The sequence below is a fragment of the Pithys albifrons genome, chromosome 21 (assembly GCF_047495875.1).
Source record: "Pithys albifrons albifrons isolate INPA30051 chromosome 21, PitAlb_v1, whole genome shotgun sequence".
Classification (NCBI taxonomy): Eukaryota; Metazoa; Chordata; class Aves; order Passeriformes; family Thamnophilidae; genus Pithys; species Pithys albifrons.
The window spans coordinates 6121645-6149466 of NC_092478.1; the positions used below are offsets into that span (position 1 = coordinate 6121645).

Consider the following 27822-nt stretch of genomic DNA (forward strand, 5'->3'; position numbering starts at 1 on the left):
AATGTCTTGCTTTTTAGGCATCAGGTACATGAAAAAGAGGAGTTCAAAGCACTGAAAACGTTAAATATTTTCTACCAAGCTGGGACATCCAAAGTTGGCAATCCTGTTTTCTACTACATCGCTCGGCGGTAAGAAACCTTTCACCTTCCCAATCTGAAATAAACCTGTAAATGAAAAGTGCCAGTTGAATATGAGAGATACCCACTTGGGAACAAACAAGAATCTGAAAACAGCTTAAAATTTGCTGACATTATTTTTGAGTTGTTTCCTAAACCAAAACTGTCATGATTTTTCATCCCAGGAGTGTGTGAGTGCCTGTGGAAATACACCTGATATTTTAAATGCACTTTATTAATCTTCACTGTCTCAAGTAAACTACATCTACACCACATTGCTGTTAACCCTTTATCAGTGACTTTAATTTTCATTTTTTAAAGTATTAGATGAGTAACAAGCTAAAACATGGGATAAAGTTTCTCAAAGTGGTCCCTCTCTCTCATTTTAAGGAGTAAGGCCAGTATTTAGAAGTTTCCCACACAGGCATGGCTGTGATACTGCTTCAGTTCCATCATCATGGTCTCAGTGATAATAAATACCAAGTTTTGGAAAGAATTGGGATCTGTGGAAACAGCGCAGAAGTAATAAGAGAAGCAGGTGTTGATGTGTGATCTTTGCAAAAGAGCATGTTTTTCCTGTAATTTTGAGAGTTTTTATCTTCCCTGCTTTGGAAGATAGTGACTTATGGCAATAAGTAGCATGTCCTGCAGTATTCAAGAATTTGGGAGGAAAGTCCCAAGGTCAGTATTAGGCAGGTTATGATCAACTGAGTCATGATTCTCTCTCTTAAAAAAAAGCCCTAAATAAACTAATTATATTTGAATTAATACTTGCAGTTGTAAAGCTGCAACTAAGAGTGAGACTGTAAGTGAAACTTGGTGTTTCAGTGTAGTTAATGAGTACCTGCACTATCAAATCCCCAGAGAACAGCTGTGGACAGCAGCTTCCATAGCAATTACACCGTGACTAAGAGTTTTTCTTAGTGTTTTTAAGACAGAGGAGGTCCTTGTGCTGCTCACCCCCAGGTGTGGTCAGAGGCAGCTCTGTGGAGATGGACGAGCTGCTGTCTCTGCTCTCTCTGCTGCCTTTGGTGTGGGTGATGCTGCTGGGGGGGTGTGTGCTGGCAGCACTGGGTGGCTGGGTTTGCTGCAGTGTGGCCAGGGAGTTCTCACCAGTCCTGGTGTCACTGTGACACTTTGGAGTGCTGGCAGAGCCCATGGGGGTATTCTGGTCTGGTTGTTGCTGATGCATTTTGTACCAGTGGGGCTCATCATTTGCTTCTGCTCTTACCGCTGTGATCACTGCTGGTGGCAGCTGAGTTCATGCTGGTGGAGCTGCCCATGGCACCAGAGATGGGAGAGTTCCTGTGGTTGCTTTGGCTCTTTTTGGTGCTCCCATTGAGTTCTTGTGGTTGCTTTGGCTCTGCCTAGTGCTCCCATTGAGTTCCTGTGGTTGCTTTGGCTCTGCCTGGTGCTCCCATTGAGTTCCTGTGGTTGCTTTGGCTCTGCCTGGTGCCCCCATTGCTGGGTGTGATGCCAGCAGGGTGCTGGCTGTGGTGCTTAGCTGTGCCATGACAGGAGTGGCTGTGGTCCATGGGGACTCATCTGAGCTGCCTGTTGGGGTGAGAGCTTTGGATGGTGGTGCCAATGTTGCTCCATAGGGTGCTCCTTGCTGGCTGTGGCACTGCTACTGGTGGTGCCAGTGGTATTGATCGTGCCATTTCCAGTATTGTCATGAGGGGATGTCATCAGTGGTGAACCTTCTGCAGAGCCTTTCAAGTTCCTGTGAAAACATGGAAAGAACCAGGGGAAGCCACTTCCTTAGCAGCATCTTCCGTTTGTATCCAGCAGTTTGAATAAATAGTCAGCACACACTTGTGAGCAAGTTAATCTTCAAATTGCATGTTTCTAGTGAAAATATTGTTCAACAGGCATGTAAGATTTTCTCAATTAGTTAAAATTGTAGATACTTTATTGAATTTTTCCCTGTTTTCAGGAGTGCTTTTTAGTCTGTAGGTTGAGTTACAAATCTCCTTTGACTGGGAAAATTGCCTTCATTTAACTGTTCTGCATTTTCAACACCCTTGACTCTTTGGATGGAGTGAAAAAACACAGGATGAGTAGCATCACTTATCTTCTGTCCTGATTTCTGTCTTTAAAAGCCACACAACAGTCCATGAACCTGCAAACAGTCCGTGGGCTGACAGAAGGGCCTTCTCCAAGAGCGGTCTGAGTGCATTTCCCCCCCCTCCTTAATGTTTTTTTTAGCAAGATCCCTAATGTTTAAGCTCTTTGCACACACAGAAGTGAAGGCAGTCTTGAATTCTCTTTTAAAAATTCTCTGTTTGCTTGCCACATTTTTCTTCTCCATTTTGTTCCATTAGACACTGTCTTATTTCATGTTGAGTAAAACAAGGCCTACATTGTTATCCTGTCCTGTTCAGACAAGAAATTAGGCATATAAATGTGGAGAATAGTGATAACCCATCTTAAAAAATTACTGACTGGCACTGATCCAAGGCATCCTTATGTATTCTGTGCAGACTTGACATAGGCAGAGTTTTGTCTTCGTTTGCACAAGAAATGGTTATTTCATCTGCAAAGAAAGAATTTCTGGAAGTAAATCGATACAAAAGTTTGCAGCACATGTTTGCTTGGCCCAGCTCACTTACCTGCCTCTTCTGTAAAAGCAGAAAAATGGAATTATCCACAGCTGGCTCTTGGGCAACCCCCCTGTGCTCCTGGTTCAGTGAGCCCTGTGCTCCTGCCTTCAGAGAGGGGCAAAGGGGCAAGTTTCTGGAGGTTTTACCCAGGGACAGGATACTTAGTGAAAATGTGGTTGTACTTTGACACAGACCTTGCTGCTGGGTGGAATATTGCCTTTCTCCTGAGCAGCTGCACCTTGTTGTCCTGGCAAGGCCACATCCCAGCCCAGCAGGACAGGTTTTGCTCTGGGATGATGCTCTGGAATGATGGTCTGGCATCTTCTCACAGGGATGTGGCTCAGTGGGGCTTATCTGGGGTGTTTGTCTTCTTGTTCTGAGCCAAATGTTGTGTTTTAAGGTGTGAAATGTGGAAAAACTGTTTAGGTGGAAGCTGCCAGTGTGATTGAGGGCTTGGAGCAGGCTGGGGCTTTTGGGGTTGTTTTTTTCCTTTTTGGGGGGATTTGTGATCTGGTTGCTAGGGCATTGTTGAGTCATTTTACTGATATATCTGGATCAGATTATGTTGTTCTTGTGCTGTGAAATTTAATTCCTTCTGTCATCCATCTTCACATTTTGTTTCCTGGGCAACAACCCAGCTCCTGGAGCCAGTGCTCTTCTGTTTTTAAGCCCTACCCTTTTACTAAAATGATCCATAAATCAATAAATATTGATCCTGAACTACTGCCATTAGGTTTTAAAGCTGCTCCCAAACTAATTAATAGGAATCCAAACCTCTGAGTTATTGCTGCAGACCAAGCAGTCCCACAGCGATTTTACCCTTTCGAGAGCAGGCACAGAACTATTAAAGGTGTGCCAGAGCTTTTTTGGGTATTTTGAGTATTGCCCTGAAATGCTATATGGTTGTTTTGGGAGACAATTTCGCTTGAGAACAGGTTATTTGATATTTCTTGTGCTCTGGGTGAGCAGCATGTTTACAAGTGCAGGCCCGGGGGTTTAGCTCAGTGTGACTGTGCAGTTGCCCAGCAACAAGTGCTCGGCTGCCACACTCCTGCCTCCTCCTGCTTCCTTATCGACTCATTCGTATTCCAGAAAAATACAGGCCAGCCTAAATTCCAGCCTGCTTTATTGAAAGCAGGCTGAGTGAGAAGCCCTGGTGCTTGCCCCAGGCAGAGTTTGGGCAGCAAGCAGAGCCCTGGAGCGTGGCGGGGCTGGCACACTCCATACCCAGCCCCAAGATTTGTATCCCAGCTTCCCCATCCTGTGCATGGGTTTGGAAAACTGTCCAACCCCACTTCCACTTCTGTGTTTTTATTAGCATGCTGGAGACTCGGGTTTGGGTAGCAAGCCCTTCAGGGTGAGGGCTTGCAATTTGCTCCAAATGACTTCTGGAAAACGATGTTTTCCTGCTGCTCTTCACTGAATGGTCTCATTGTGGGTGAAGCATTAAAGTCAATTCCGTGTAGGTTTTTTTAATGCAGTAGAATTTGGCATCCTGTGTTGATTCTGCAGCAAAGACACGTGTAGTATTTCATGTAATTTCCTGAAATCAGGCAGTTCAGTCACAGCACCTCGTTTTGTGATCAGTCCTGCCTGGCAAGCCAAGCTGCTCCCACTGTGTGGGATGGAGCCATATGAATGAGATAGTTCTGGGAATACTGAGCTCTGAGCACGGTAAGTAGGTTGATGCTGTGTTACAGTCAGTCAGCAGTTACCAGGCACATGGACTGCCCGAAGAGAGGGGCAAGCAGGGAGGATGGGAAGGAGAAGGATAGTCCCCATGTTACCATCTCATCAGCTTATTACTAAACAATATTAGGGATACATCAGTATCAAAATAATGTATTTTAATTTAACTATAATTTCCCCTGTAAGACATGAAGATGGAGCCAAATATCTGCTTGAAACAGGTTTAAAATATTAACTATTCCGTGGTATTCCTCTGCTTATTTGAAAAGAAGCACTGACATCGTTCAGTTCAGTACAAACATAACTTTATTTTTACTTAAATGCCAATGAAATAACTGTACAAATCCATTGTGTAACATTTACTGTTAGAAATTAAAACACGTTTCCGGTTATAGAAATACTGTTCACAATTGGAAAGTTGTGATTTCTCTTATACCAGTGGTTGTAAATGGTTTACAGCCCCCATTGACACCGTAGGAGAAACAGGTAGAGGACTCCAGTTTCAGTTGTGAGGTTTTCTGGGTTTTGCAGCACCTTCATGCTACAATAACTGGAAATTAAATGGCCTGGAATGAATGGAAAACATTGTATAAGATCTGTAATATTAGGTGAGTAATACTTTTTCAATTAACTTGTTCTTCAGTTTTCATTTCATGCTGTTTGCAAAACTTCATCTGTAGTATATCAAGTACCTTTGCCATAATTTAAATAATTTTCCTAGAGTGGACAGAACGTGCAACTATTTCTAAGCGCTGATGGTGCAGATGTCAAGGAGAATCCATGCTGGCCCTTAGAAAGCTGGGATTGGGCATGTTCAATGCCATGGACTGATTAATTCTCTTCGAAGCCACAAGATTGAGGATTGTTTCAATGACAGCTCACCAACTAATTGCTTAATTGATTTGTTTCATGACTTGTGTTAGAAATTGGCTGGTATTTTACTGTTAGTAGTTTGCTACATTCTGGCTGATCTGAGATACTCTTTTAAGCAGAATACATTAACATTTCAGGATGTGACTTGACATAAAGTTAAGGAGTTCCATGTCATTAATTTGGGTAGATAACTCCCTGGTGTTGGAGAGTGTCATGGCATTGAACATCTGGCGTTTGCCTCTACTTTTATCTTTGCTTTTTTTTTCCCTTTTTCTTTTTAACTATGGAGAGAGCAATAACTTGCCTGCAGTCTCTAAGTGGAGACGAAACAGAAGGATACTGGCCCCTACCACTTTCCCATGCTGAAGCTGGACCATGTTACCTCCTCAGTTTACACCCTCTTAGCAGAGATCATGGCATTATCATATTTAATTCCTAAATTCAAGGCTGTTGTTCTTCATATTTAAAATACCCTAGTACATATGAAGCAAACATAGATACACATGCTAGCAATTTTGCTCAGGAATAACTTCTTATTAGTGAAACAGCTCAGTTTAGTTCCTTTATTTTTTTCCCTTCCTTTTGCATGTTGTCATAACTTACAGAGCATCTGTGCTGCTATATTACAGGAATTGCTCACTGGCAAGTCAAGCAAGACAATGCAGATATGATACAGGCCTTCTGTTTTTTTTTTCCAGTTGTTCAATGACAAAATCATACATAAAATCAGTACTTAAAATTCTGATATGTTTATTCTGTGCAAGTAAAATGAAAAATTTAAATACAAAATAAGCACATTTTTAAAAACAAAATAATAGATTAGTTGTACTCAATTAAGACATATGAAAATAAGTAGCAGCTTAGTATCAAGACATTAGTGTGCACGTCTTTAAGGACTGTTATTTTCTTTAGGCCAGAGTCAGAACTCTGAATTTCTTGTATTTTGATTCATTTTTTTCAACTGGATGTCTTAACTCCAGCAATGTATCACAGGAATACACTCAGTAATTTCCCCAAGGTACAAGCCCTTAGTCAACAAACATGGCCACTGCGTGGAGCACAACAAGACAAACCAGAGACACCTCCCAGGTACTTGCTCGGGAGGGCACACGAGTGTTGGGAACGCTGGTCGTGGGCTCCTCTTTCCTTAAGGTAGCGGTTGTGCTTTGAGGCATCTTGGAGTAGTTTGTTGGCATTCCACTGGTGATGCTTAAAGTCATAGGAGTGGTGGATGATCCCGTGGAGCGGGTCAGGCTGGAATTGCCCTCGGTTGGATCCCTGATGTGGATCGTGTGCGTGGCTGCTGCTTCCTGGTGGCCGCCGTTCCTCGAGGTCAGCCCGTCGGGGTGGCGGAGCAGGGGCCAGTCCGTGCCAGGGAACAGACCCGGGTGGCTTTGGGTTACCAAGGGAGTGACTTCCTTGGCTTTAAATTGTTTATGCGTTTTGGTCGTTTCGGTGGGTTCAGCTGCCTCGGGAGATGTTGCTCCATCTGCTGCCTTCATTCCTTTGATCATGGGGCTGGAGTCCATGGCCGTGGGCACGGCCGAGGCTGGCGTGGCGCTCACCCCGAACCTGGCCTGATGGGCACAGGGAGCCCCAAGGACACGGGCAGCTGTGCCCTGCACCCACTGCAGCAAGTAAGAGATGTTTTGTTTATCGCTGCAGGACCAGGGGTTGTTATACAGAGTTACTACCTGCAGCTGAAGGAGCTGGTCAAAGGCTTTGTCAGGAATGTATGAGAACTTGTTGTTGTGCAGGTAGAGGCTTGTGAGGTGTTGGAGTCTCACCAGTGTTCCTGGGAGTATCTGGGACAAGAAGTTGTTGGATAGATCCACCGTCTCTATATTGTAGGGCATATTGGTTGGAACTGTCCAAAGCTTGTTGCTGCTGAGATTGAGAAACTTGAGGCTGCTCAGTGTGTTGTTGATCAGGACAGCTCTTTCCACCATATTCCTGGAAACATCGAGCACTCGAAGATTCCACTGGTAAGCTGTATCAAGTTTCTGAAGAACTTTAATGTTGTTGTTTGTGGCATATAATTCCCATAAGGACTTGGGCAGATGAGCAGGAACATTCTTGAGCCAGTTATTTGAAATATCAAGGGTCCTCAGATTGGTGAACCTCGTTAGCTGATGATCAAGATCTACAAACTGGTTAAAGGACAGATTTAAATATGTAAGGTTGTCTTGAAGTTCCTGGGGCAGTACAGTTAAGTTTCTGCCTGAACAGTCCACATTCCTGTCGTTTCCTGAGCATGTACAGCTAGAAGGACAGATACCCAAACTAGTGGGTATGAAAACCAGAAGAACCAGCAGACAGGTAGATGTATTCAATATCTGGTATTCCATTGTTGCCTGGAAATAAATATACCAAAATGACACCCTTTAAATCCATATAATACATTTTAACTCTGTATAAGGGTTGTCTGGGCAATGGCCACTTGCAGGAGAAATTAAGTAAAAATATCAATAACCCCCTTTGTGGCACGGTCCTTTTTAGAATTGTTCAAGAGAGACTTCACAAAGCATCCCTTCAGCCTGTCATGTTGTCTGGCAGAATGAGACTTGTTTTTTCATCTCCCTTTCCCCCTCCAGCTCAAATGAGGGCTTTCTTCGGAAAATGCAAGTCTCTTCCAAACGTTGTACAATGTCTGCTTCTTGTTTTTAGTGATTTCAAGCCTATATTATGTTTGGAATAATGTGTTCTTTTATAGAGGATGAAAAAAATGGCTGTCAACTGGATCTGCTTCACAAATCTCTGCAGTAATGTAGCAGTCCCCCCCATCCAGGGATGCTGTTTGCTTAAGTAAATTGGTTAAAATACATCTTAGGGATTTAGTTTGAAATGCAAATTCCATGTTCATGCTAACATGCACAATAGTATTTTCCCCTCCTTACGGCGTTAATTACATTCTCAAAGCTGGTAACACATGTTTGGAGCCCGAATTACTGTTAGTAAGAAATCCCCGACACTGCAGCAAATTCTGGTGCAAGCATCTGTCAGCAACTCCTAATTCCGCTCCTATTTCCGTCTCTGATTCCATGGTAGGTTTTTGTGATTAAGAACAAAAAACCACAAACTTACCGTGGCCTCCTGCAGTATCAGCACATCGTTTCTGTGATGGATTGGAGCTTAGAGGTCGCCCTGTTCTGGAGAGCAGCTCCAGAGGCTGCCGGGGGCTGTGCTTGTCTCCTCAGCTGCATCGTGTTCCTGCGCGGGGCTCCGCAACCACCTGATCTGATCCGCGGCACTGCAGAGCGTGGGGCTGGTGCACAGCACAGCACAGCCAGGAACCTCCTGGGCTTGGGGAGCAGTCAGGGAGCTGCTCCACAGCTACACTGCGTGCTGTGTTAATGCTCCCAGCAGGACGAGCCACAGTGCCTGCAGAAACAGCACCGAGGGAAATGTGTGGAGGAGCTGGAGCTGTGATTCCTTTTATTGTTTCTGTTTGAAAAGTCATGTTGTGTTCTTTTTTACCTTCTATTAACCTCTCCTCCTGTAATAGAGGTTAATGTTAATTTAGTCTTCCTATCTTAAGCTTTTTAAAGCCATCTGCCAAAATACAGTTTCATAATTATGAAATAATTTTTCACTCCTCAGATCAGGCTGTCACTGTCTTGTCAGGTATAATGTAGCTCAGCTCGTAGAGATTTCCTGTAGAAATCTGTAAAATCCTATCTGAATTTCTCAAAGCAATATTGTGTTTGCAGTTTATAATGCTGTAAATTTTAATGCAATGAGCCTTAAAAAAAATCTTCGTATGATTGTAATGCTGTTCTTTAGGCATAGGCAGTCATGCAACTTAGGTAAACTGTAAGAAAAAATTAGAAACATATTTCTGTATGGCCATTATATGTACAGCAGGCTCAAATTGCACGTGAATAACTTACTGCTCTTTCTGTTAGTATTAGTTTAAAGATTTTGAATTTTTTTTCATCTGCATTAGTAGTTGAGAGTGTTCAGAGGAAGAAATCAGTGAATGTGCACAACTAGTTCTGCTGATCATCTGCCTGAGTGTGCTGCAAACATTACAGTTTGTGCCTAGCAATCCAAGTCTCTCGGTACAAGCAAGCCTTTTTGTAATTGTTCTTCAGGTGTTTGGAGCCATTTGAGCTTTTTAGTGACCATGATATTAACTATTCACTCACACTATTCTCTGTTTTCCCAGACTGTAGTGTGAAGGGACTGGAGATTTTACACCAGTCAACTCTTTGGTCATATTTGACCTAAAGGAAATCTCATTCCTTGTAAAGAACAACCTCTGGCTGTTGGGAGGATTTGGTTGGTACCTGTAATCCACTGGTACCAGGCTGTTACCCTGTCACAGGCAAAAAATCATAGAATCCCAGAGTGGTTTGGGTTGGAAGGGACCTTAGAGCTCATCTTGTTCCACCCCCTGCCATGGACAGGGACATCTTCCACTTGTCCAGATTGCTCTAAGCCCCATCCAACCTGACTTTGGACAATTCCAGGGATGACAGATGGTTTAGACTCTCCTTTGAATTCAAAGTTTTGTATTTAAACAAATACTCAGTTGGGCTTTAAGTGATCAAAACATCTTTGAATTAGAAAGCTTTATTAAAATTAGCTGGAATTCATTGCATTCACTTACACAGCCCAGTGGAGCAGACACTGCTTAGAAACCCTGAGTCCCTGTGAAGCTGGGCTGTCTCTGAGAGCTGCATCTTCGTGTGTGTTATGTGTATCTGTCTGTGCTGGCACACAGCAGTGTGTACTCTGGCTTCTGTAGTCCTTCACCTCTGGAATCTCTAGTTACACATGACTTGTAATTTGTATTGTATTTGTAAGTTATTTGCTTCAGGCAGAAGCAGGTAGTTCCCTCTTGTAGAAGCTGAAGTTGGGAAACACCAGGGAAATGCCTGTGCTGTGGACTCATTGTTCTTGCCTGTGTCAGCTTCTGCTTTTTGCACTTATTTGAAAAATACTTGGTTTAAGAAGAATGTGGAGTATCCTGTAAATTAATTTTGGCAGTCTCAAGAGGGTGTTCTGCCTGGGGCAGTGGTTCATGAAGCGCCTGAGTAAGGTGCTCGGGTGGTAGGGGCAGTGGTTCCTCTGCTTCCAAGTGAAATGCTGAGTGCTTGCTGGGATCTGAGCTGGAATCCTCAGGGGATTTCCTGAGCCAGTCAGGTGGAGGTGGCAGGTCTTGGGACTCAGGTGGAGTGTCTGGGTGAGGACAGGAGTCACCTGCCCCGTTCCCTGGTTCTGAGGAGGGAGCTGGAGGTAGGTCTGTGCTGGGAGCTGCTGTTGCGGCTCCAGAGCCGCCTCCATCTGGGGGAGGCAGCTGCCCATTCTCATTACTGGCAGTGTGGTGGGATGGGTTCTCTGATCCACTGGGATCCTGCTGTAAGTTTCGGCCTTGTTTCAGTTTCCAAGGCAACATGAATAAAACTGATGACCGTTTGTTGTCCTGGTCAGAGTCCATGAAGAGATCTGGTGTGTCCCCGTCGGCGAAGGGAGACCGACCTGCCCAGTGGGAACTGGCCAGAGCAGGCCCAGACCTCGTGCAGCATTTCCACAGGAGAATTACAACAATTGCCAATATCATACCAACCAAAATGTTGCCAATTATCAGTGCTGCTACCCAGCTGCCATCACCAGCTTCTTGCTCTCCTGTGGGCACCTGAGGTGTTGTAACAGCCAGCGCTGGGCCAGGCTGGTATAAACTGGGTCCAGCTGTTTGCAGCTGATGGAGACTTTTGTCTGCCATTGGACTCCTGGCACCGGTGTATGAGTTGCTTTCTGTCACAGAAACGTGTTGAGGTGCTGCTGTAGAAGGGGATTGCCAGATTTCTCCCCAGAAGAGAACCAGTATGACCTGGTTTCTGGCTGTTTCTCTCCAGCCTATTTAAATGTGTCCTCTCCTATGGCAGGGAAGAAATAGAACATGGTAACGTGAAAACTGCATTTGTTGTATGGTTACACTTTACTGCCTCCAGACAGTTTTACATTAATACCATTGTAGTGAAATAGCACTTGGCCCAAAGTTTCAGATGTCACACCTGTCCCCATCTGCATGATCAGCAGGTTTATCACTGACTTTTACAAATAGCAGCAGACTTTCAACATTAGTGATCATTCTAATTTAGTGACTTCTAAAAGAGAATGTCTTGATTATTATTTTTCAGCTTATCAGAAAAAAGCATCAGCAGAGCTGTCCTAACATGATTTCAAAATAACCTTTTAATCATGTCATGGATCTGGAACACACTCTGGAGCACTGGCAGCAGGATTGACACACAGGGTTGTCAGGAGTGAAGAAATGGCTTGCTGTGTTGGATGTAAGCTGAGACCAAAGTAAAAGGCTCTTCAAAGTTCTCAAACTTTTATTTCCTGTTCTCATCTCTCTTCAGCATAGCAAAATATTTAAGTTTTCATTTACTGATGGTGTAATGGAACAACATTCTAATGGCAAACTGTTTTATAAATAAATTCCTGCACGGAGCAGGGGAGGAGATTGTGCAAATGTTGAGTTGTTGGCATGAAACAGATTTTTTTTCATGTACTAATTAGAGTTCAGATCTCTGAACGTCTCCTTATGAAGCAAATGCTCTAAAATCTGTCCCGTACACAGAATTTCTCCTTCTGAAGTCACTTTCATGCAATTTGAGCTAATTCATTAGTTGCTACAGTGCTAGTCCCATAAATCTATTCCTGGGAAATTAATATTCATAAGTCTTTATGGGTTTACAAATAAGCAGAATTAAATTTTAGATGCAACAATTGAAACACACGAGTAGTGAATTAATGCAGCTTGAGAACATCAGGATCTGAACTCTGTCAGGTTGTAACAGGTTAAAATGATTCAACTGAATTTTTATTCTGCTCACCTCTTTTTAAAATAGTCAGATAATACTTAGATGTAGAGTTCATGATAATTCATAATATCCCCAAACAACATATTTGTTCCATTTCAACCGAAATAATACAAATACTGAGCTTTTCCATGTTGAAGTTCATCCCTACCTGTACATTTATCTTCTCTCAAGCAAGCACCGTCTTACGTTGTTGTTTGAAACCTCAGGAAGGCAGACTGTGTGCTCAGAGTTGAGCAGCTTAAAATGGCTCTTTTCATGCTAAAGATTGTGCAGCTTAAGAGGAAGTTGACCAACATCTGCTGCAGGAAGTGTTGAGAGTGGGGAGCTCACAGCCTTATCGCAGAGATCGCATGAGCAACAAACTGCTCTGCTCTCAGGATTGGACTTTTGTAAAATGTGTTGGTGGCTTTTGCCATGAGAGACACATACATGGAAATTCATAAATAACTTGTTTGCCTGTCTCTGTAGAAAATAGTTACAGTTTCTTCTGTATGAGTCAAAAACTATGCAAATTAGGCTGGAGTGGAATTGCTGATGTAATTTCAGTGGTGGGTTCGGTGCTCTCAGGATTATCAGTGGAAAGCCAGCCTTGGGCAGTGAGTCATGGAAAGCTGTCTGATCACGGGGTGGCTCTTACGCATCTGCAGTGGGGTAGTGGCATTACAAGGCAGGGAAACTGAAGTTTCACCCTCGGCCTGTCCCCCACTGTTACTTCTCTGTCTGGGCCACATTGGTACCTGTTGCCATCACTGATGGGGGCTGTGTCTGAACAGCTGCTTCCCACTTTCTGTGGTTCATACCCTGTGGTGTAACTCAAACTATTTTCTTTTGTCTCCTTGACCTTTTTTGCCTGGAAAGGCTGCCTGGCAAAAAGAAACCCACACCAAATACGTCCTCATGGCATTTTGCAAGTGTGTTCTTCCAGTGGCTGCTGCCAGATTGCTCCACAGCTTCTTCATCTCCTCCTGCCTTTCCTGTTGTGCTGCCTTCTGATTGCACTGCTTCTCTTTTTGACACTCTCTCTGCTTCTGCAGCAATCACACATCCTGATCCCCTACTCGCGCTGTAACTCAGTATTTCTTGTCTGATTACTTTGTTTCATCCCCATTTTCTTCAATCCCCAGTCTCCCCCTGTCCTTTGGCACAGTTCCCACCTCACTGGCAGTTGTTCTTCCTTCCTTCCTTCCACCAATATGATCATGGTTCTTTCCCTTTTTTCATGAGTGCTGGTTTATTCCTTTGCTCCCTGCCCACTGACACTGCTGTTCCTGTGCAGTCTGGCTGCCTCGTACGGGTCTGCTCTCCTGGGTCAGTTCTATTCCTTCCTGGCTGAGAGCAGTTTTCCTCCAGGGTAGATTCTCACATTGTCTGTCTCAGAGTCTTTTTTTAGCCCTTGCACAGCCTCTGCTGTAGCCGCCTGTCATTTTGGGGAAGGAGAAGGTGATTCAGGGCAGCATCCCAGCCCTGCCCTTTAGCTCTTTGTCACCCCTGTGAGATGTTCTCTTTGTCTCATCTGGGTCCTGGGTTGTCACCACTGATCTGTTGCAGTGTGCCCTTTTCTTCTCTTGGCCTTTCTCCTCATGTTTAGGAGGTGTCTGACATAATCCTGTACCCTCCCATTGCACTTGTGTTCTGGACTCCTCTCTTGGAGCTCTTGGGTCCGAGTTTGTGGTTATGGGAGATTCATGGGAATTCGCCCTGTGGGTGTTTTTGACTTCCATATCCAATAAACTCATTTTCTAATGACTCCCAGTTCTAGGATAAGCATGTGAACTCCTTCCAGCTTTATTTTCCTTACTACACAACCCTCTTTTGAGCCAGGCAGTTGCATCCTTTGAGCTCTGTCTCTCCTGGCTGCCACAGTCCTGCCCCTCTGCTGCTCCTGTACCTGCCCTTTCAGCCTGGGTACTGGGTGATCTAATGGACTGGAATTGGGGATTCAGTCATGTCCTGATTCTTTCAAATTCATACAACCATCTTGTGCATCAAAGCTGTTTGTTACAGCTGCCCAGGATGATTGGAGCTTTGACACTTTGCAGTCTCAGCACTTGTAACTTGGTGCAACAGATCATCTTCGATCCAAGAAGTATCTTGTGAAAAGCTTCTCATGTTTCCTTAAAACAGCAAAGCTCTGCTGCCGGGAGACCAGACAGAGGCATTTCCCTGGAATTACGGGGGAATCAGATGTCTCTGAGAATAAAGAAACTAAAAGTTGTCGTGGTTTTAAGAAATATTTGGCATGTTTTAATTGGTGTTAGGAGAAAGTGGAGTGTGTTTCTGTGGTGCAGGAAATCACAGCGAGTCATCAGAGACCTTTACTGAGCTCAACTAATGCAAAAGGAATATAACATTCCAAAATGCCTGGTGTCCTATCTTTTCTAGTATTTTGACTTAGAGAAATAGTGTCACATAAGTTACTTAGAAATGGATGTTGCAAGTTTATTGGTGATAACAAACTGAAACAGTTCTCATATTCTAACAAGTAACACAAACTTCATCAATTCATACACAGCATCGAAAGACAATAAACATGGTTCAAAACAGCGTCTGGTTCTCCCTCATGGTCTTTGAGCATGGGCACATTCTGTCCCTTTGTTGTATCCTGTTCAGCTCCTGTCACAGTGATTTCTGGTCAAAGGAGTAAAAGCAGTCTTGACACTCCTTACAGAAAGCCATTTAGCACAATCTTACTCCCTTCCAGACCCACACATGGCTGTAGCGTTCCCACTGGCATAAATGGTGAATCTCTAAAATCTGAATTTGGCTTTCCTAGGGGAAAATTCATGTTGTTACATAAAAGCTGAGTTACTGCCTTACATTAATGACATAAAAAAGGAAAAGATGAATTTTTACCTGAGCGTGAATTAAATCTCAACTACAAAATTGGCTAAAGTGGGTTTGTGTGACTGGGATGGTTCTTTGGTCTCGTGTTCATTATCTGTTGCTTTAGTGAGTTTCTCAGTAGTTTCATCTTCCATTTTCCTTTGGTTCTGAGCATCCCTCCCTGATATGAAGTCCTGCATTATCACCTCTGTTCCAGCTGCCTCCTTGGGCATCCTCTGCCACGTTCCTGCTGCCATTGGCCATAAGCTGTTGGTGGCCACAATGTCACCGTTGCTCCTGGGCCTGCGTTTTCCCTGCTGAGTTTTTTTGAGATAAGACAATTTATTTGCCATTACAACTGTCGACAGAAATAGGAAGGTGCAGATAAGCACAAGTACTGCAATGATAATGAAGCAAATCAGTATGAGAGACCTGTTGTCTTCACATTTTTCCTTGGTTGTTGAACTCTTGGGTTTGCTGGTATTCCCAGGTCTTCCAGTGGCAGAAACTGCACTTGTGACAGGAGAAGACGTTGGATTTGGGGCCATTGTGGAGGAGAGGGATTGCCTGGTACTTTGCATTTCAAAAGTAGTCATTTTGCTGCTGAAGTCAATGCTCAGAGGAGAATTTGTACTGGCTTCTGTTCTGTTCTGGTTCCCGCTGAAGTTTTGCCTGATGGGATTCCAGGTTTCATCTCCCACCTGAGGGTAACTGGTGTGGTTTGCACTTGCTTGCAAACACAGGGCAAAGATGATCATGGCAGGGAAGGCCAAGAATGTCTTGCTGCATCTCTTTGTCTTCATGTTCCTAGTTAGACCCCTGCAAAAATACAAATGGTGGTGTTAGTTTAGCAAATGCTGATTCTTAGAGGTTTGGACTGGACTTCTCAGGGAACAGCAGGTAGCAGCCTTTTTGATGGAAAATGTATGTAAGTTGGCCTCGGTTTTGGATGGAGGAGGACAAGTTCAAGCACTTGCTACTGTGAAACAATAAGTTGTCTGGAACTTTGACAGTTCGAGGTTTATAGGAAAATATATGACTATTAAAAAAACATGGGGCAAAGAGAGAGGAAAGTGGTGCCAACAACTGCCTGCCCAGTGGTGTCAGGGCAGACTCTGACCATGTTATGCTCTCAGATCATCACTGCTGCTCCTGCACAGGTGGCAGAACCCACGTCAAGGGTTTTCACAGCTCACTGCTTCCCTCCTCCCCAAATTCCCCTGAGTGTGGGCAAGGGAACCACGCTGGGAGTGATGGGCAAGGGAAAATCTTTCACCCAAAATGTTCCTGTGACAGCTGTAACTTTTGTCAATTGTTTGTTTCCTAGCACAGCTGTTAGGAGTACTTTAAAATGGCCAGGAAAATGTTGGTTCTCCAATTTTTCTGCCTCTTTGTACAAAAAGCTGTTTACCACAAATGCACTTCTTGTATTTTTCTTCCAAACATGCTACACATTGAGACATTTTCTTTAAAACGCCTCAGATAATTATGCAAATGAGATTAACCATTAGTATGTTCTGTTTCACATTTGTGTGGGATTCAAATGTGTACCTGTTGAATTTGTCTGCCGGGCAGGAAACAGATATTTCTGAGACTGATAGGTCTGATACCGAGATAAAACCTCAAAATAGCAGTGAGGAATCAGCCAAGCTGTGACCCACCCCCTGGGGCACCTGTGAGCCCTGCAGAGGTTAAGGCTGATGTCCCATCCTGTCCCTCTTTCACCCATCTCTATTAACAGATCAAAGTGGTTCCTTTGTATGTTACAGACTCTGTTTGGTTCAGAAATAAGTACTACAGAGAATGACCAAAAGAAACAGTGTTAATTTTATGTGTGTTTGTTCTTGAACAAATGTGTTTATTGCCTGTAAAGGTAACAAAGTGTATATTGCTGTGTGTAAAATTAGGTAATTCTGAAATACTCCAGGCAGTGTTGGCTTTTCTCATAGTGAAAAGCTTGTGTGCCTTCCAAAGAATGGGAATCTGTTCTCTCCCAGAAACCAGAGGAGTGAATTGGTCTTGCAAAATCCAAATGGCAGCTCTTGGAATGTCTGAGGGACTCTGGGAGGATGAGAGGAGTGACGTGCCTGGTGTGTGACAAGGTGAAGGGCAAGCAGTGACACACCTGTGTGAGGGGGTCCCTCCTTACAGGACAAAGGAGCAGCAAAAGATCTGTGTCTTTAACTCTGCAGTTCACCCATAACATAAAATCATTGTCCATGCTGAGCTGAATCCTGATCGTTAAGTTTGAAGTAGAAACTATGTTAGTAATCAACTTCAGCTCTGTAGGAATTTTGTGTTTATCTGGTAGAAGTCACCTGGAGGATGCCTTGTAGGACACTTTAAAAAGGGGGGGACAAAGCCAAGCCTGTTTTTGAGCACAGTGAGCTCAGGCTCAGCCGCCCTGGGGAATGGGGCACACACAGCACGCTCAGCATTCCCGCAGAGCCCCACGAGCTGCTCCCTCCGCCTGCCCCAGCACACTGAGGCCACTGTGCATTGGGCTGTGCCACACCAGATGGGCTTTTCTTAAAAATCAACAGACTGATGGTGTGAAGGGCTTCGCTTAAAATCACGGGCGCAAAGGAACTGATCTTTAAAGAGCTGGTTTTCTTTTTAGTTCGACCCTTTGTGTCTGGGTGTTGACAGAGTCTCAGTGCCCAGTGAGAGATCTGCAGTGCAGGAACAACAGAGCTAAGTAGTGACTGTCACTGCTAATTCCTTGGTGTCTGATTGTGAATAACCTTTAACATGACTAAAAGTACAGTTTATCAGCTTCCTTGATTCAGTTGGAGATAATATTTCTACAGTTTGTTACTATTTTTGAGTTACTTGAACTTTAAAAATACTTTTGCATATCATTTTCTACAAAATGTAAGGAACTTTGAAGTACAACTTAAAATAGGAGAAGGAAAATGGGTACTTACCTTGACAAGATGTAATCAACAGAAAATGGGTGTTTCAGATATTTAGTCCTTTAACAATAAAATTTCTTTGTGCATGTATTTGCCCTTAGGATGAGAACGACCATCAGTGTACAGTGAGGAGGTTTGGGCAATGCTGGTATTTTTTAGGCAAATCTGTAACTGAAATTACATGTCTAAGTGGGCAACTAAAACGACAGTGATGACACACTTCCTTTTGGTAACAGCCATACCATGACACGTTAGAGGGGGGAAAACACCAACTTGCCCAACTTAGCTCTCAGAGCAACAGGAAGCAACAACAGAGGAAGAAAAGCCTCTTGGGCAGACAGATGTTTTGTGTTCATGAAATCTGTCTCCTTGAGTGTCCTGCGCTCAGGTGTTACCATGAGAGGGGCCCCAATACCCTTAAAGCTACATCTGTGCCTACAGCATTTATTCTTAGCTCTTCCCATAGCCTGTTGTTTGCCTTGAAAGAGTTGAGTTAATGACAGCTTGCAACAGTGGCAGGTATTTATAAGTACCTTAAATTTTCATGAGCTACTGAGGAATTTATTTTTAATTAATTCTTCCCAGTATAATTCTGTCTGCTGTGTGAACTCTGGAGATGTGGTTTAGGCAGATGTGTTGCCCAGGCTCAAAATTCTCTTTAAATGAGTAAAATTATACTTAATTATGTGAATGTTTTTCTGGAAAGAGTTTTTTTGCAGACAAGTCCTCTGTAGTCCTCAGAGGACTGACCATTCTTAGAAACACTTCCCCAAGTGCTGCAGGATATGACAAATGGAATGGGTCTGATTCAGAAAAGCTGGTGTGTGAATGTTTATTTATTCTTAATTAAAACTCTTGAGATAATTATATATTTCCCACATACAAAAATAGATATAATTTGACTCTCCAACATGGTAACAAACTTAGAGGCACTCACACTTTTATTTTCAAAGAAATTCTCAAACTCTTTCCATGCAATCCAGTTCTAATCCAACTGATGTGCTGCTGCTCCAGCATGGATTTGATCTTTCTTTTTGTTGAACAAACCTCTTGGGGATCACTTGGCTGTAGGAGGTTGTGGGGCACTTCAAGATGAAGCTAAATCCCAAGTCCAGCTCCAGCACACTGGGCAGTGAATGGCCCCAGGATGTCTCACAGGGCTGTGTGAGGGATCAGCCTGGCCCATGTCCATGCCCATGTCCATGGTCTGTGAGCTGCTCCTGTGCCTGGAAACCCCCCAGGTGTTTGTGCTCTGGCTCCCAAATATAACCCCAGCAATGTCTGTTCTGTCTTGCAGATTCAAGACTGGTCAGATCAATGGTGATCTGCTGATCTACCACGTGCTGCTGACCCTGAAGCCATACTATGCAAAGCCATACGAAATCGTGGTGGACCTCACACACGCTGGCCCCAGTAATCGCTTTAAAACAGACTTTCTTTCTAAATGGTTTGTAGTTTTTCCAGGCTTTGCTTATGAAAATGTCGCAGCAGTTTTTATTTATAACTGTAACTCTTGGGTCAGAGAATACACCAAATACCATGAAAGGCTCTTGACAGGTTTGAAAGGAAGCAAAAGGCTTGTTTTCATAGACTCTCCAGGGAAGCTGGCAGAGCACATCGAGCATGACCAGCAGAAACTCCCAGCAGCTACCTTGGCTTTGGAGGAGGACTTGAAAGTGTTTCACAATGCTCTCAAACTGGCTCATAAAGACACCAAAGTTTCTATTAAAGTAAGTGCATTTAATGTATTCCCAGAGATTTTTTATATTTTTATAAGGATTGATTCTTCTGTCTCTTAGTTCTCCCTCCCCTGTTTTGAGGAGAAATCACAACTTTCTAGTATGCTCCTTTAGGAAGTATAAAATTTCATACATTTATCTCTTATGAAATTAGAAGTGTCAGACTTTTCTCTTTGTATGATGAACAAGAGGTGCTGAACCAATTTTCCATTCTCTTTGTAAGGTTGGGTCAACAGCTGTGCAGGTGACTTCAGCAGAACGAACACGAGTGCTGGGCCAGACAGTGTTTTTAAATGACATTTACTACGCCTCAGAAATTGAGGAAATATGTCTTGTTGATGAGAACCAGTTTACCCTGACCATTGCCAACCAAGGCACTCCCCTCACCTTCATGCACCAGGAGTGTGAAGCCATCGTGAGGTCCATCATTCACATCCGGACACGGTGGGAGCTGTCCCAGCCGGACTCCATCCCTCAGCACACCAAAATCCGTCCTAAGGATGTCCCTGGAACGCTGCTGAACATAGCACTGCTCAACCTCGGGAGCTCAGACCCCAGTCTGAGGTACAGAGCTTTGAAATCAATACCAGTTTTGGTTAGATAAGTGAATTCTTTCCGAGGTTTCCTTTGTGTTAGAAAATCTGTCTTGAACAAAACTGTTTTTCTGCCACCACAGCTCCATAAAATTTATTTTTAGGGAAGTAAGATTGGGTTTCTATAGGCAAAGACACACACTCTGAGAGGAACTGAAGTCATGTAGGAACCTTTATTTCTCTTTATAAGGAGAAATACTTCTGCTTTGCACTGTATGTTTATTAGGTACATTTGATTTCTATGGCATTGAACTTGTTGTTTAATAATGTGGGAGCTGTACCCCTCAGAGAGGGCTCATGATTCGTGTCAGAACAGGCTCCTCCAGGCCAGGGGCACCTGTGGGCCCTGAGCAGGCTCTCTCCAGCAGGTGCACCTGGAATGATTTAGGATTTCCTGGAACTACAAGCCATTCTGAGAAGTCCAGTACAAAGCTCTTCAAACACACTCTGTAACCTCAGCACAGATTGTTCAGAGCAAGTGCAAGAATAATTTCTTCTATTTCTCTAAGGCGAGTGTGTTTGTCTCTGAATTGTAAGTGGTGCAGGGAAAAAGTTCAGGATTTAGATGCAATTTCTGTAGCAGCATGGATTTGGTTTTTAAAATGTCAGTACTGCTACTGTGATGAATAATGTGTGTATTTTCAAATGTACAGGGAAACTCCTACAAATCACATTGTTTGCTTTTTGTTACAGGTCTGCTGCCTATAATCTCCTATGTGCCTTAACCTGTACCTTTAATTTAAAGATTGAGGGCCAGTTACTGGAAACTTCAGGTCTGTGTATTCCTGCCAACAACACACTATTTATTGTATCTATCAGCAAGACTCTTGCAGCAAACGAGCCACACCTCACCTTGGAGTTCTTGGAGGAGTGTATTTCAGGATTTAGCAAATCGAGTGAGTAACTCTGGTGTGTCTTAATGCTCACCATGAATTTGAAAAGATTTAGGTTGGTAGCTATCTGGCTTTGTCAGTTAAGCTTACTGAGTCATAACAAGTTTAAATTGCAAATTCCTCTTGGAGCTGGTTTTCAGATGATCCATCCCTATCTGTCTGGAGCTGAGCAGTGTAACACCCCTAAGGGAGGCAGTTTCCCAAACTGGATGGCAGCTCTGGGAACAAAACTTTTCACATTTGAATGTGCCCTTTCCTTTCTCCTGAAGCAGATTAATAGGCAGCTGCCTTTTTTTTTTTTAAACTTTCAAATTAATTGTAAAGCAAGTTTTACTGGACATTTAGAGGGTTCAGCTCATTCAGAAAGACCATGATGCAAATTATTCCTTTCATATCCCTGTCATAGTTTGTACAGTGATTACTTTGCATAGATTTCTGTCAGGCTGTTATTAATCCACCAGAAGTAGAGAATATTCCAGAACAAAAACCTAAATTTGAGGTCCATGATATACATGGAATACACATCCATGGATTAATTACAGTGTTCTTTAGTCATTTCAGAACTAACCTTTTGAGAGGATCCTCTTTCTCAGTTGTACCTCTGGGCCTGTTGCTCTCCTTTTGCCATCTCTTTTTTCCAGGCAAAACATAGCTCTGACTTTACTGTTGGGAGCTGTTCAGAATGTTTTCTAGAATGTTTTCTAAAGACTAAAAAACCATTAATTTTAGTAGTCCTCCCTAACACTGAATTTGCACATTTTTATGTCACATCTTATAATATTAAAATGTCACCATCTCCTTGCCAGATGCCTACAGATGTTTCTTGGATATCATTATTTGAGTGTGTTTCTTTTTGAAGCTTCTCTGTTCACCCAGTATCCTTTGCTGTACCAATATTTTAGATTTTAGTAATTATTTTAGCCTGTAAAACCGAATGGAAAAGTGCTGACAAAAAATGATTTGTGAATAGAGGCCAGTGCTGGTTCTGTGTTACAAGGTGCATTTTTCTTTCAGGTATTGAGCTGAAACACCTGTGTCTGGAGTACATGACTCCCTGGCTGTCCAACCTGGTCAGATTCTGCAAGCACAACGACGATGCCAAGCGCCAGCGAGTCACTGCTATTCTGGATAAGCTCATAACAATGACAATAAATGAAAAACAGATGTATCCTTCCATTCAGGCTAAGATATGGGGGAGTCTTGGACAGGTACAAATTCTGCATCGTTTGTAAACAGATTTATAGAGTTTTTAACCACTTAAGTGTTAATGGAGAAGAATAAGATGGCTGTTAACATAGCCCAGGTATGTGAGCATGTGGAGAGTGGTGTGCAAGTTCTTCTGAAGTTTCCACTCTGCAAAGTACTTGATAAAATCATTATTGAACTCTGGTTTCTAGGGGTGTGTTCCTGGCCCTTACTGGTAACTGAAAATTACAAGTTTTTGGTATTGTAGTAGTTATTAGATCAGAACCCTGTGATGGAGGGCACTGGATGGAAAGAGCAAAGCACTGACACTGAGGGGTATGAGGCACTTGGCATTGTAAAAACCCATTTTTTTATGTTTGCACTTTTGAAACAGAAGCATTTTAATTCCAATCCTGTTCATGATTGGCTTAACACTGAGCCCAGTTCTGTCCTCACCCTCCCTGCAAAGTAAAGACTAAGAAAAAAGCAAAGCTGCCATCATATGTGCCATTCAAGGAGGAGCTGTCTGGGGAAATGAGACCAGCTTTGCTTCCTATGGTCAGGCTCACTCATGAGCTTGGCATCAACTTCCCCCTGTCACACTATTTTTAGTGATTTTTTTAACTGTCATCCAGACTGCTGCAGCCCAGCATCAAAGAGCTGCTCCTGTGGAATGTGGGAGACTTGAGAAATGGGTGCATGAGTGAGTTTTGTTCAATTGGCAAAAACCCTCCAACAAAACCACCTCAAAACAAAAAGCCCCAGCTTATTTTGAAAGCTTCAATCACACTGAGAGCAGTGTGACTGTAATGTCCAGTATCGGAGTCAGTTAGCAGGTAAATATGGAGAAAATAAAAAGATTAAATGTTTCACAGCAGTCAGTGAAAGTTTTGTCATTGACTAAGGTCACCTGGCCAGAATTACAACCAATTTTCATAAAGCAGTGAGAGCTGAGTTTGAACTGGTACTGAAATAGCTCAGTCCTGGCCTGGCATGTTCCCTCTGCAGTCTGAGGGCTCTCTGTGCTCTGGGGCAGATTACATTCTTACCTGCATATATATTAAATGTCTTTTTTAGCATGAGGACAAAGTTGTTTTACTGGCAACCATATTCACACCTGACTGTGCTCTAAGCAAGATCTTTGGCAGATGAGATCTCGCTTATTTTCTTGGAAGTGCATTTTTTTCCACTTCAAATCCAGTTCCTCCTTACTGTGTTCTGCATTTTATAAATAGTTACGCTTTTAAAGTGGAAAATAAAATAAAAATAGTGCAAAATAAGTTATAGTTTCTCCACAGTACTGAAGCATTTTGAGTAAAACCTGATGGAATTCACCTTTATGGTTCTAAAATTTACATGAGGCTTTTTGCCAAAAGAATAACGAGTCACTGAAACTGATGCTTCAGTTTGTGATAGTTGTGCATCTTCAGCTAAAGGAATGCACAGCTGGTGATTTCAGTAGTGCTTGGCTGTGGAAAACTTAAGTTAATCTGACTGGTAAGAGAGGATTTTTTTCTCTCTCAGATAACAGATCTCCTGGATGTAGTGCTGGACAGTTTCATCAAAACCAGTGCCACGGGTGGCTTGGGCTCCATCAAGGCAGAGGTGATGGCAGACACGGCTGTGGCCTTGGCTTCCGGCAACGTCAAACTTGTGTCCAGCAAAGTGAGTTCCCTCTGTGCCCCAATCTCCTTTTATATAATAATTTCAATTTATCTACTAATGTGACACGGAGATTCTTTCTTATCTCAGTACAGACAACATTGCAAAAATCATGATAAAATAGGTTCCAAGCAATAGAACAATTCCAGTGTTGAATTGTGATGGTTTTTTACTGAAATTTCGAGCTGGACTCATCATTTGAGTTCAACTGAATGGCTGCTCTCTTTCCAGGTGATTGGGAGGATGTGTAAAATCATTGACAAGACTTGTCTGTCTCCCACTCCCACGCTGGAGCAGCACCTGATGTGGGATGACATTGCTATCCTGGCACGCTACATGCTGATGCTCTCCTTCAACAACTCCCTGGATGTGGCTGCACATCTCCCCTACCTCTTCCACGTGGTTACTCTGCTGGTGGCCACAGGCCCCCTTTCCCTCAGAGCTTCCACCCATGGTCTCGTCATCAACATCATTCACTCTCTTTGCACTTGTTCACAGCTTCACTTCAGTGGTGAGTTTGTTTGGATTTTCAGTGGAGCTGATTGCTCCTTAATTTGTTTATTAAATATTTGAGTTGTCCTCCTCTCTGTAAACTCTTCTGAGAGTTTGAAAACAGCGGCTTGTAGTTCAGCCTGAATACAAATCAGAACGAAGATATGATCAAAAAGAAATTAGTATGGAAGTAAAAAATATCTCATTTAGAGCAGGTGCATAATGTAAATCGTTTGTATAATGGGCTTTAGAAAAAGAGAAGAAAGTACCAGTGATTTCTGGCAAGGCAAAGAAGAAAATACAATCAGTTCTAGAACTGGCTGATGTGCATCTTGTGAAGGGTTGCATAATGTGGTGACAAAAATATCACTTACATAAGGAATTGGGAAGCTATAGTGTTACAACAGGTATTTTATCTACTGTTGGATTTCAGCAGCCCTAAAATAACAGGTATTAGCAATCAGCCACTTCTTACCCAGAAGCACTGTAAAACCATGCTGGATTTTGTGCAGAAAATAATTCCAAGTTTCTGTAATGTTTTTTAAGTATCTGAAAGCTCGTTTTATGTCTGTGTATATCAGCAGGGTGAGTGGGTGGACACACACACACACACACACAGGCTGTGCTTCAGCTCAGGGGCCTGGGAGCCTTCCTGGACCCTTCCTGCTGGCACAGGGGGTTTGATCTACCCTGAAATAAACTGCAGGTGCAGAATTGTAAAAATACTCAGTGCAAGTAGCAGGGCCATCATTTGCCTCTGCTTTAGGGGGCTTTCTTCAAGCAGAGTTTGCTGCTTGAACCTCCAGTCCTATTGGTATTTCAGGAATGCTCCTGGTTTCCATTTCCTGAGTCAGTGTGAGGAGAAGTCACAGAACCACATCTTTAAAAAAGTTGCTTTGCACCTGTTTTTGAATCCATTGTGCCTGGTTTCTACAATCAGTGCAAGAGAGCACAGCTGTTGTGGCAGGTAGCAAAGGGAACAGTGTTGGAATGTGCAGTGACCTGACGGCTGTTTATTTGTGCTCCTGGGAGGGTGAACACCTCAGAGTGTTAAAATGTGGATTGGAATTTCCATGGTGTGAATCTAATCTGTAAAACTTTATTCAACAGAGGAGACCAAGCAAGTTTTAAGGCTGAGCTTGACTGAGTTCTCTCTGCCCAAATTTTATTTGCTGTTTGGAATCAGCAAAGTGAAATCAGCCGCTGTCATCGCCTTCCGCTCCAGCTATCGCGACAGGTCCTTCTCGCCCGGCTCCTACGAGAGGGAGACCTTTGCACTGACCTCGCTGGAAACTGTCACTGAGGCTCTCCTGGAGATCATGGAGGTGAGTGGGGCCAAAGGGAAGCATCCCTAAGGGCACTGCCCAGTTCTGCAGGCTGGCACTGCAGGGAGATGTATCTCCTGGGGTGGTTATAAACTGTTAAGAGCTGACTTCTGAGAGTAAACTACTGCATGTTCTCTGAATTTTAAAAATACTTCTCCTCAATGTTACGTTTATTCAAACAGTCTAATTCTTTTCAGGCTTGTATGAGGGATATTCCAACATGCAAGTGGCTGGACCAGTGGACTGAACTAGCTCAAAAGTACGTTTTAGATTGCACACCCTGAGCCCTCCCTGCCTGTTGTTGTACACCCAGAATTCTCACCTTTTTGTTAATAATATGTGTTGTTTAACACACTGTTCTCTGTTTCTTCACAGGTTTGCATTCCAGTATAACCCCTCCCTGCAGCCAAGAGCATTAGTTGTCTTTGGCTGTATAAGTAAACGAGTGTCTCATGGACAAATAAAACAAATAATCCGAATCCTCAGCAAGGTATATGGGTCTGTCTGTTTCCCTTTGTGACTTATAAAGTAGCTGTTTTTAGCTCTGTCTTCCCATCAAATACAGAACTCGGCATAATTTGAGGATAAATATGTTTTTCAAGCATGTTTTTGTATAGAACTGTATGAAAATAGACTTTCTGCAGGCCAAGCCTTTTATTTGGAATTGATTTGGTGGCAATAAGTTCCATCGCTGCTGTGACTTGTAGAGTAACAATAGGTCTAAATATTGAGTTTAAAATTTGAGAGAGTCAGTATTGAAATAAATGAGAAATTTTCTGATAAGGCATTTTCCTGCATACACATGATTCACAATTTGTAAAGAAAGTGCATAACCTCATGTGTTGTAAAAAAATATAATAAAGAGCAGGACATTTATATCAGAAAAAATTGAAACAGGCTGCCCAGATTGACAGTGATGTTCCATTTTTCTGAAGAAGGTTGTGTTCCATAGCAAGGGAACAGAGTGCTAAATATATGTCCTTTAAGCATTTTATTAGAGTTTTATGGACATAAACTTTAATTGAATGGCATCTAAATGAAAAAAGATCTTTTGTCCAGCTCTTACACCCTGACTGTTGTGGTGCACATGGTGCAGCTGCTTCAGCAATACACATATGAGTGCTGTGTAAATCTCCATTTGGAAAAGGTCTTGAGAATTAGTTTAAAATGAGCTCAGGCTTTGTAAATAATTGAGAGCTACAATTGCTGTGTAGAGCTTTGATGTTCTTTTTACAAAGGAGAATGTAATTATGGTTGTATTTTTAATTACTCTCTTTTTTCTTACAAAAAGGGACTTGAGAGCTGTTTGAAAGGCCCTGATAATTACAATAGCCAGGTTCTAATAGAAGCCACAGTTATAGCCCTCACCAAGCTGCAGCCTCTTCTTAACAAGGTAAATAACTGGTTTTTTAGAATAAACAGAGAATGTTTTTTAAAAATTAAGATTACAATTGTGAGTATAATCCCAGAAGTACAAGTAAGTGTTGGGGTCTCTGCAGTTCACGCTTGACTGCTGTGACTCATGTTTTGAAGTACCACATATGGGACATGAGGCAGATTGTCTGTGGGACCTGTGCAAGGGCTTTGGAAATGCTGTAGAATGTTCTGTTCTGCTTCCCCAAACTGGGTTGTGGCCATGTGGGCAAAGGCTGTTCCCAGACATCCTTTCCATGAGATTGCCAGTCCTGGCTTTCAGATGTCTGGTTGCTGATATGTCCCTTCCACGTCAGGGCTGTAAGAAATGGCAAGGCCTGTCTGGTTTGCTGTGATTTCTCCCAGCTGATGTTACTGTCCAGTTCCCTGTTTGAGCAGCAAACCAACAGGTACGACTGGAATGCAGAGCCTCGTGGATCTACTGTTAGTGAATACAACTTGTTCTAGGAGAATCTCTGCTTTAGAGACCCATTTCCTGCTGTGTGCTGTTCTGATGTTCAGCAGCAGCTGCCTGGGCAGGGCAGTGCAGAGCTGCACCCATGGCCAACGTGTGCTGGTGACAACAGACCCCTTTCTGGTCAGTCTGGCACAGGGCAGTGTCTGACATTTTGTGAGCAAGAGGAGGAGTGTAAGAGAGAAGGAAT

At 43.1% G+C, this 27822-nt stretch overlaps 3 protein-coding genes across 7 annotated transcripts in view; 1 reads left to right on the forward strand and 2 right to left on the reverse strand.

Annotated features, from left to right (window-relative positions):
* NF1 (neurofibromin 1) overlaps window positions 1-27822 on the forward strand; it is an 82118-nt gene that overhangs the window by 38260 nt on the left and 16036 nt on the right. For all 4 annotated transcript variants that reach the window (XM_071575055.1, XM_071575057.1, XM_071575056.1 and 1 more), the window contains 11 exons: window positions 18-128; window positions 19153-19585; window positions 19818-20158; window positions 20881-21083; window positions 22095-22288; window positions 23790-23930; window positions 24159-24438; window positions 25530-25744; window positions 25942-26003; window positions 26120-26234; window positions 27036-27137. In XM_071575055.1, the coding sequence (XP_071431156.1) occupies window positions 18-128; window positions 19153-19585; window positions 19818-20158; window positions 20881-21083; window positions 22095-22288; window positions 23790-23930; window positions 24159-24438; window positions 25530-25744; window positions 25942-26003; window positions 26120-26234; window positions 27036-27137 (2197 nt within the window). The remainder of the gene's footprint in view (window positions 1-17; window positions 129-19152; window positions 19586-19817; window positions 20159-20880; window positions 21084-22094; window positions 22289-23789; window positions 23931-24158; window positions 24439-25529; window positions 25745-25941; window positions 26004-26119; window positions 26235-27035; window positions 27138-27822) is intronic.
* OMG (oligodendrocyte myelin glycoprotein) lies at window positions 5831-10226 on the reverse strand. Of its 2 annotated transcripts, XM_071575240.1 has the most exons (3): window positions 9894-10226; window positions 8366-8777; window positions 5831-7635 (listed from the first exon to the last, which is right to left on the reverse strand). In XM_071575240.1, the coding sequence occupies exon 3, from the start codon at window positions 7627-7629 to the stop codon at window positions 6310-6312; it is 1320 nt and encodes a 439-aa protein (XP_071431341.1). In that variant the 5' UTR covers window positions 7630-7635; window positions 8366-8777; window positions 9894-10226; the 3' UTR covers window positions 5831-6309. The 2 variants fall into 2 exon arrangements, with proteins under 2 accessions (XP_071431341.1, XP_071431340.1); XM_071575239.1 differs by lacking the exon at window positions 9894-10226 and having other exon boundaries at window positions 8366-9450.
* EVI2A (ecotropic viral integration site 2A) lies at window positions 14543-18040 on the reverse strand. The gene is made up of 2 exons (XM_071575024.1): window positions 17868-18040; window positions 14543-15759 (listed from the first exon to the last, which is right to left on the reverse strand). Exon 2 carries the CDS (start codon window positions 15741-15743, stop codon window positions 14982-14984), a length of 762 nt encoding a protein of 253 aa, XP_071431125.1. The 5' UTR covers window positions 15744-15759; window positions 17868-18040; the 3' UTR covers window positions 14543-14981.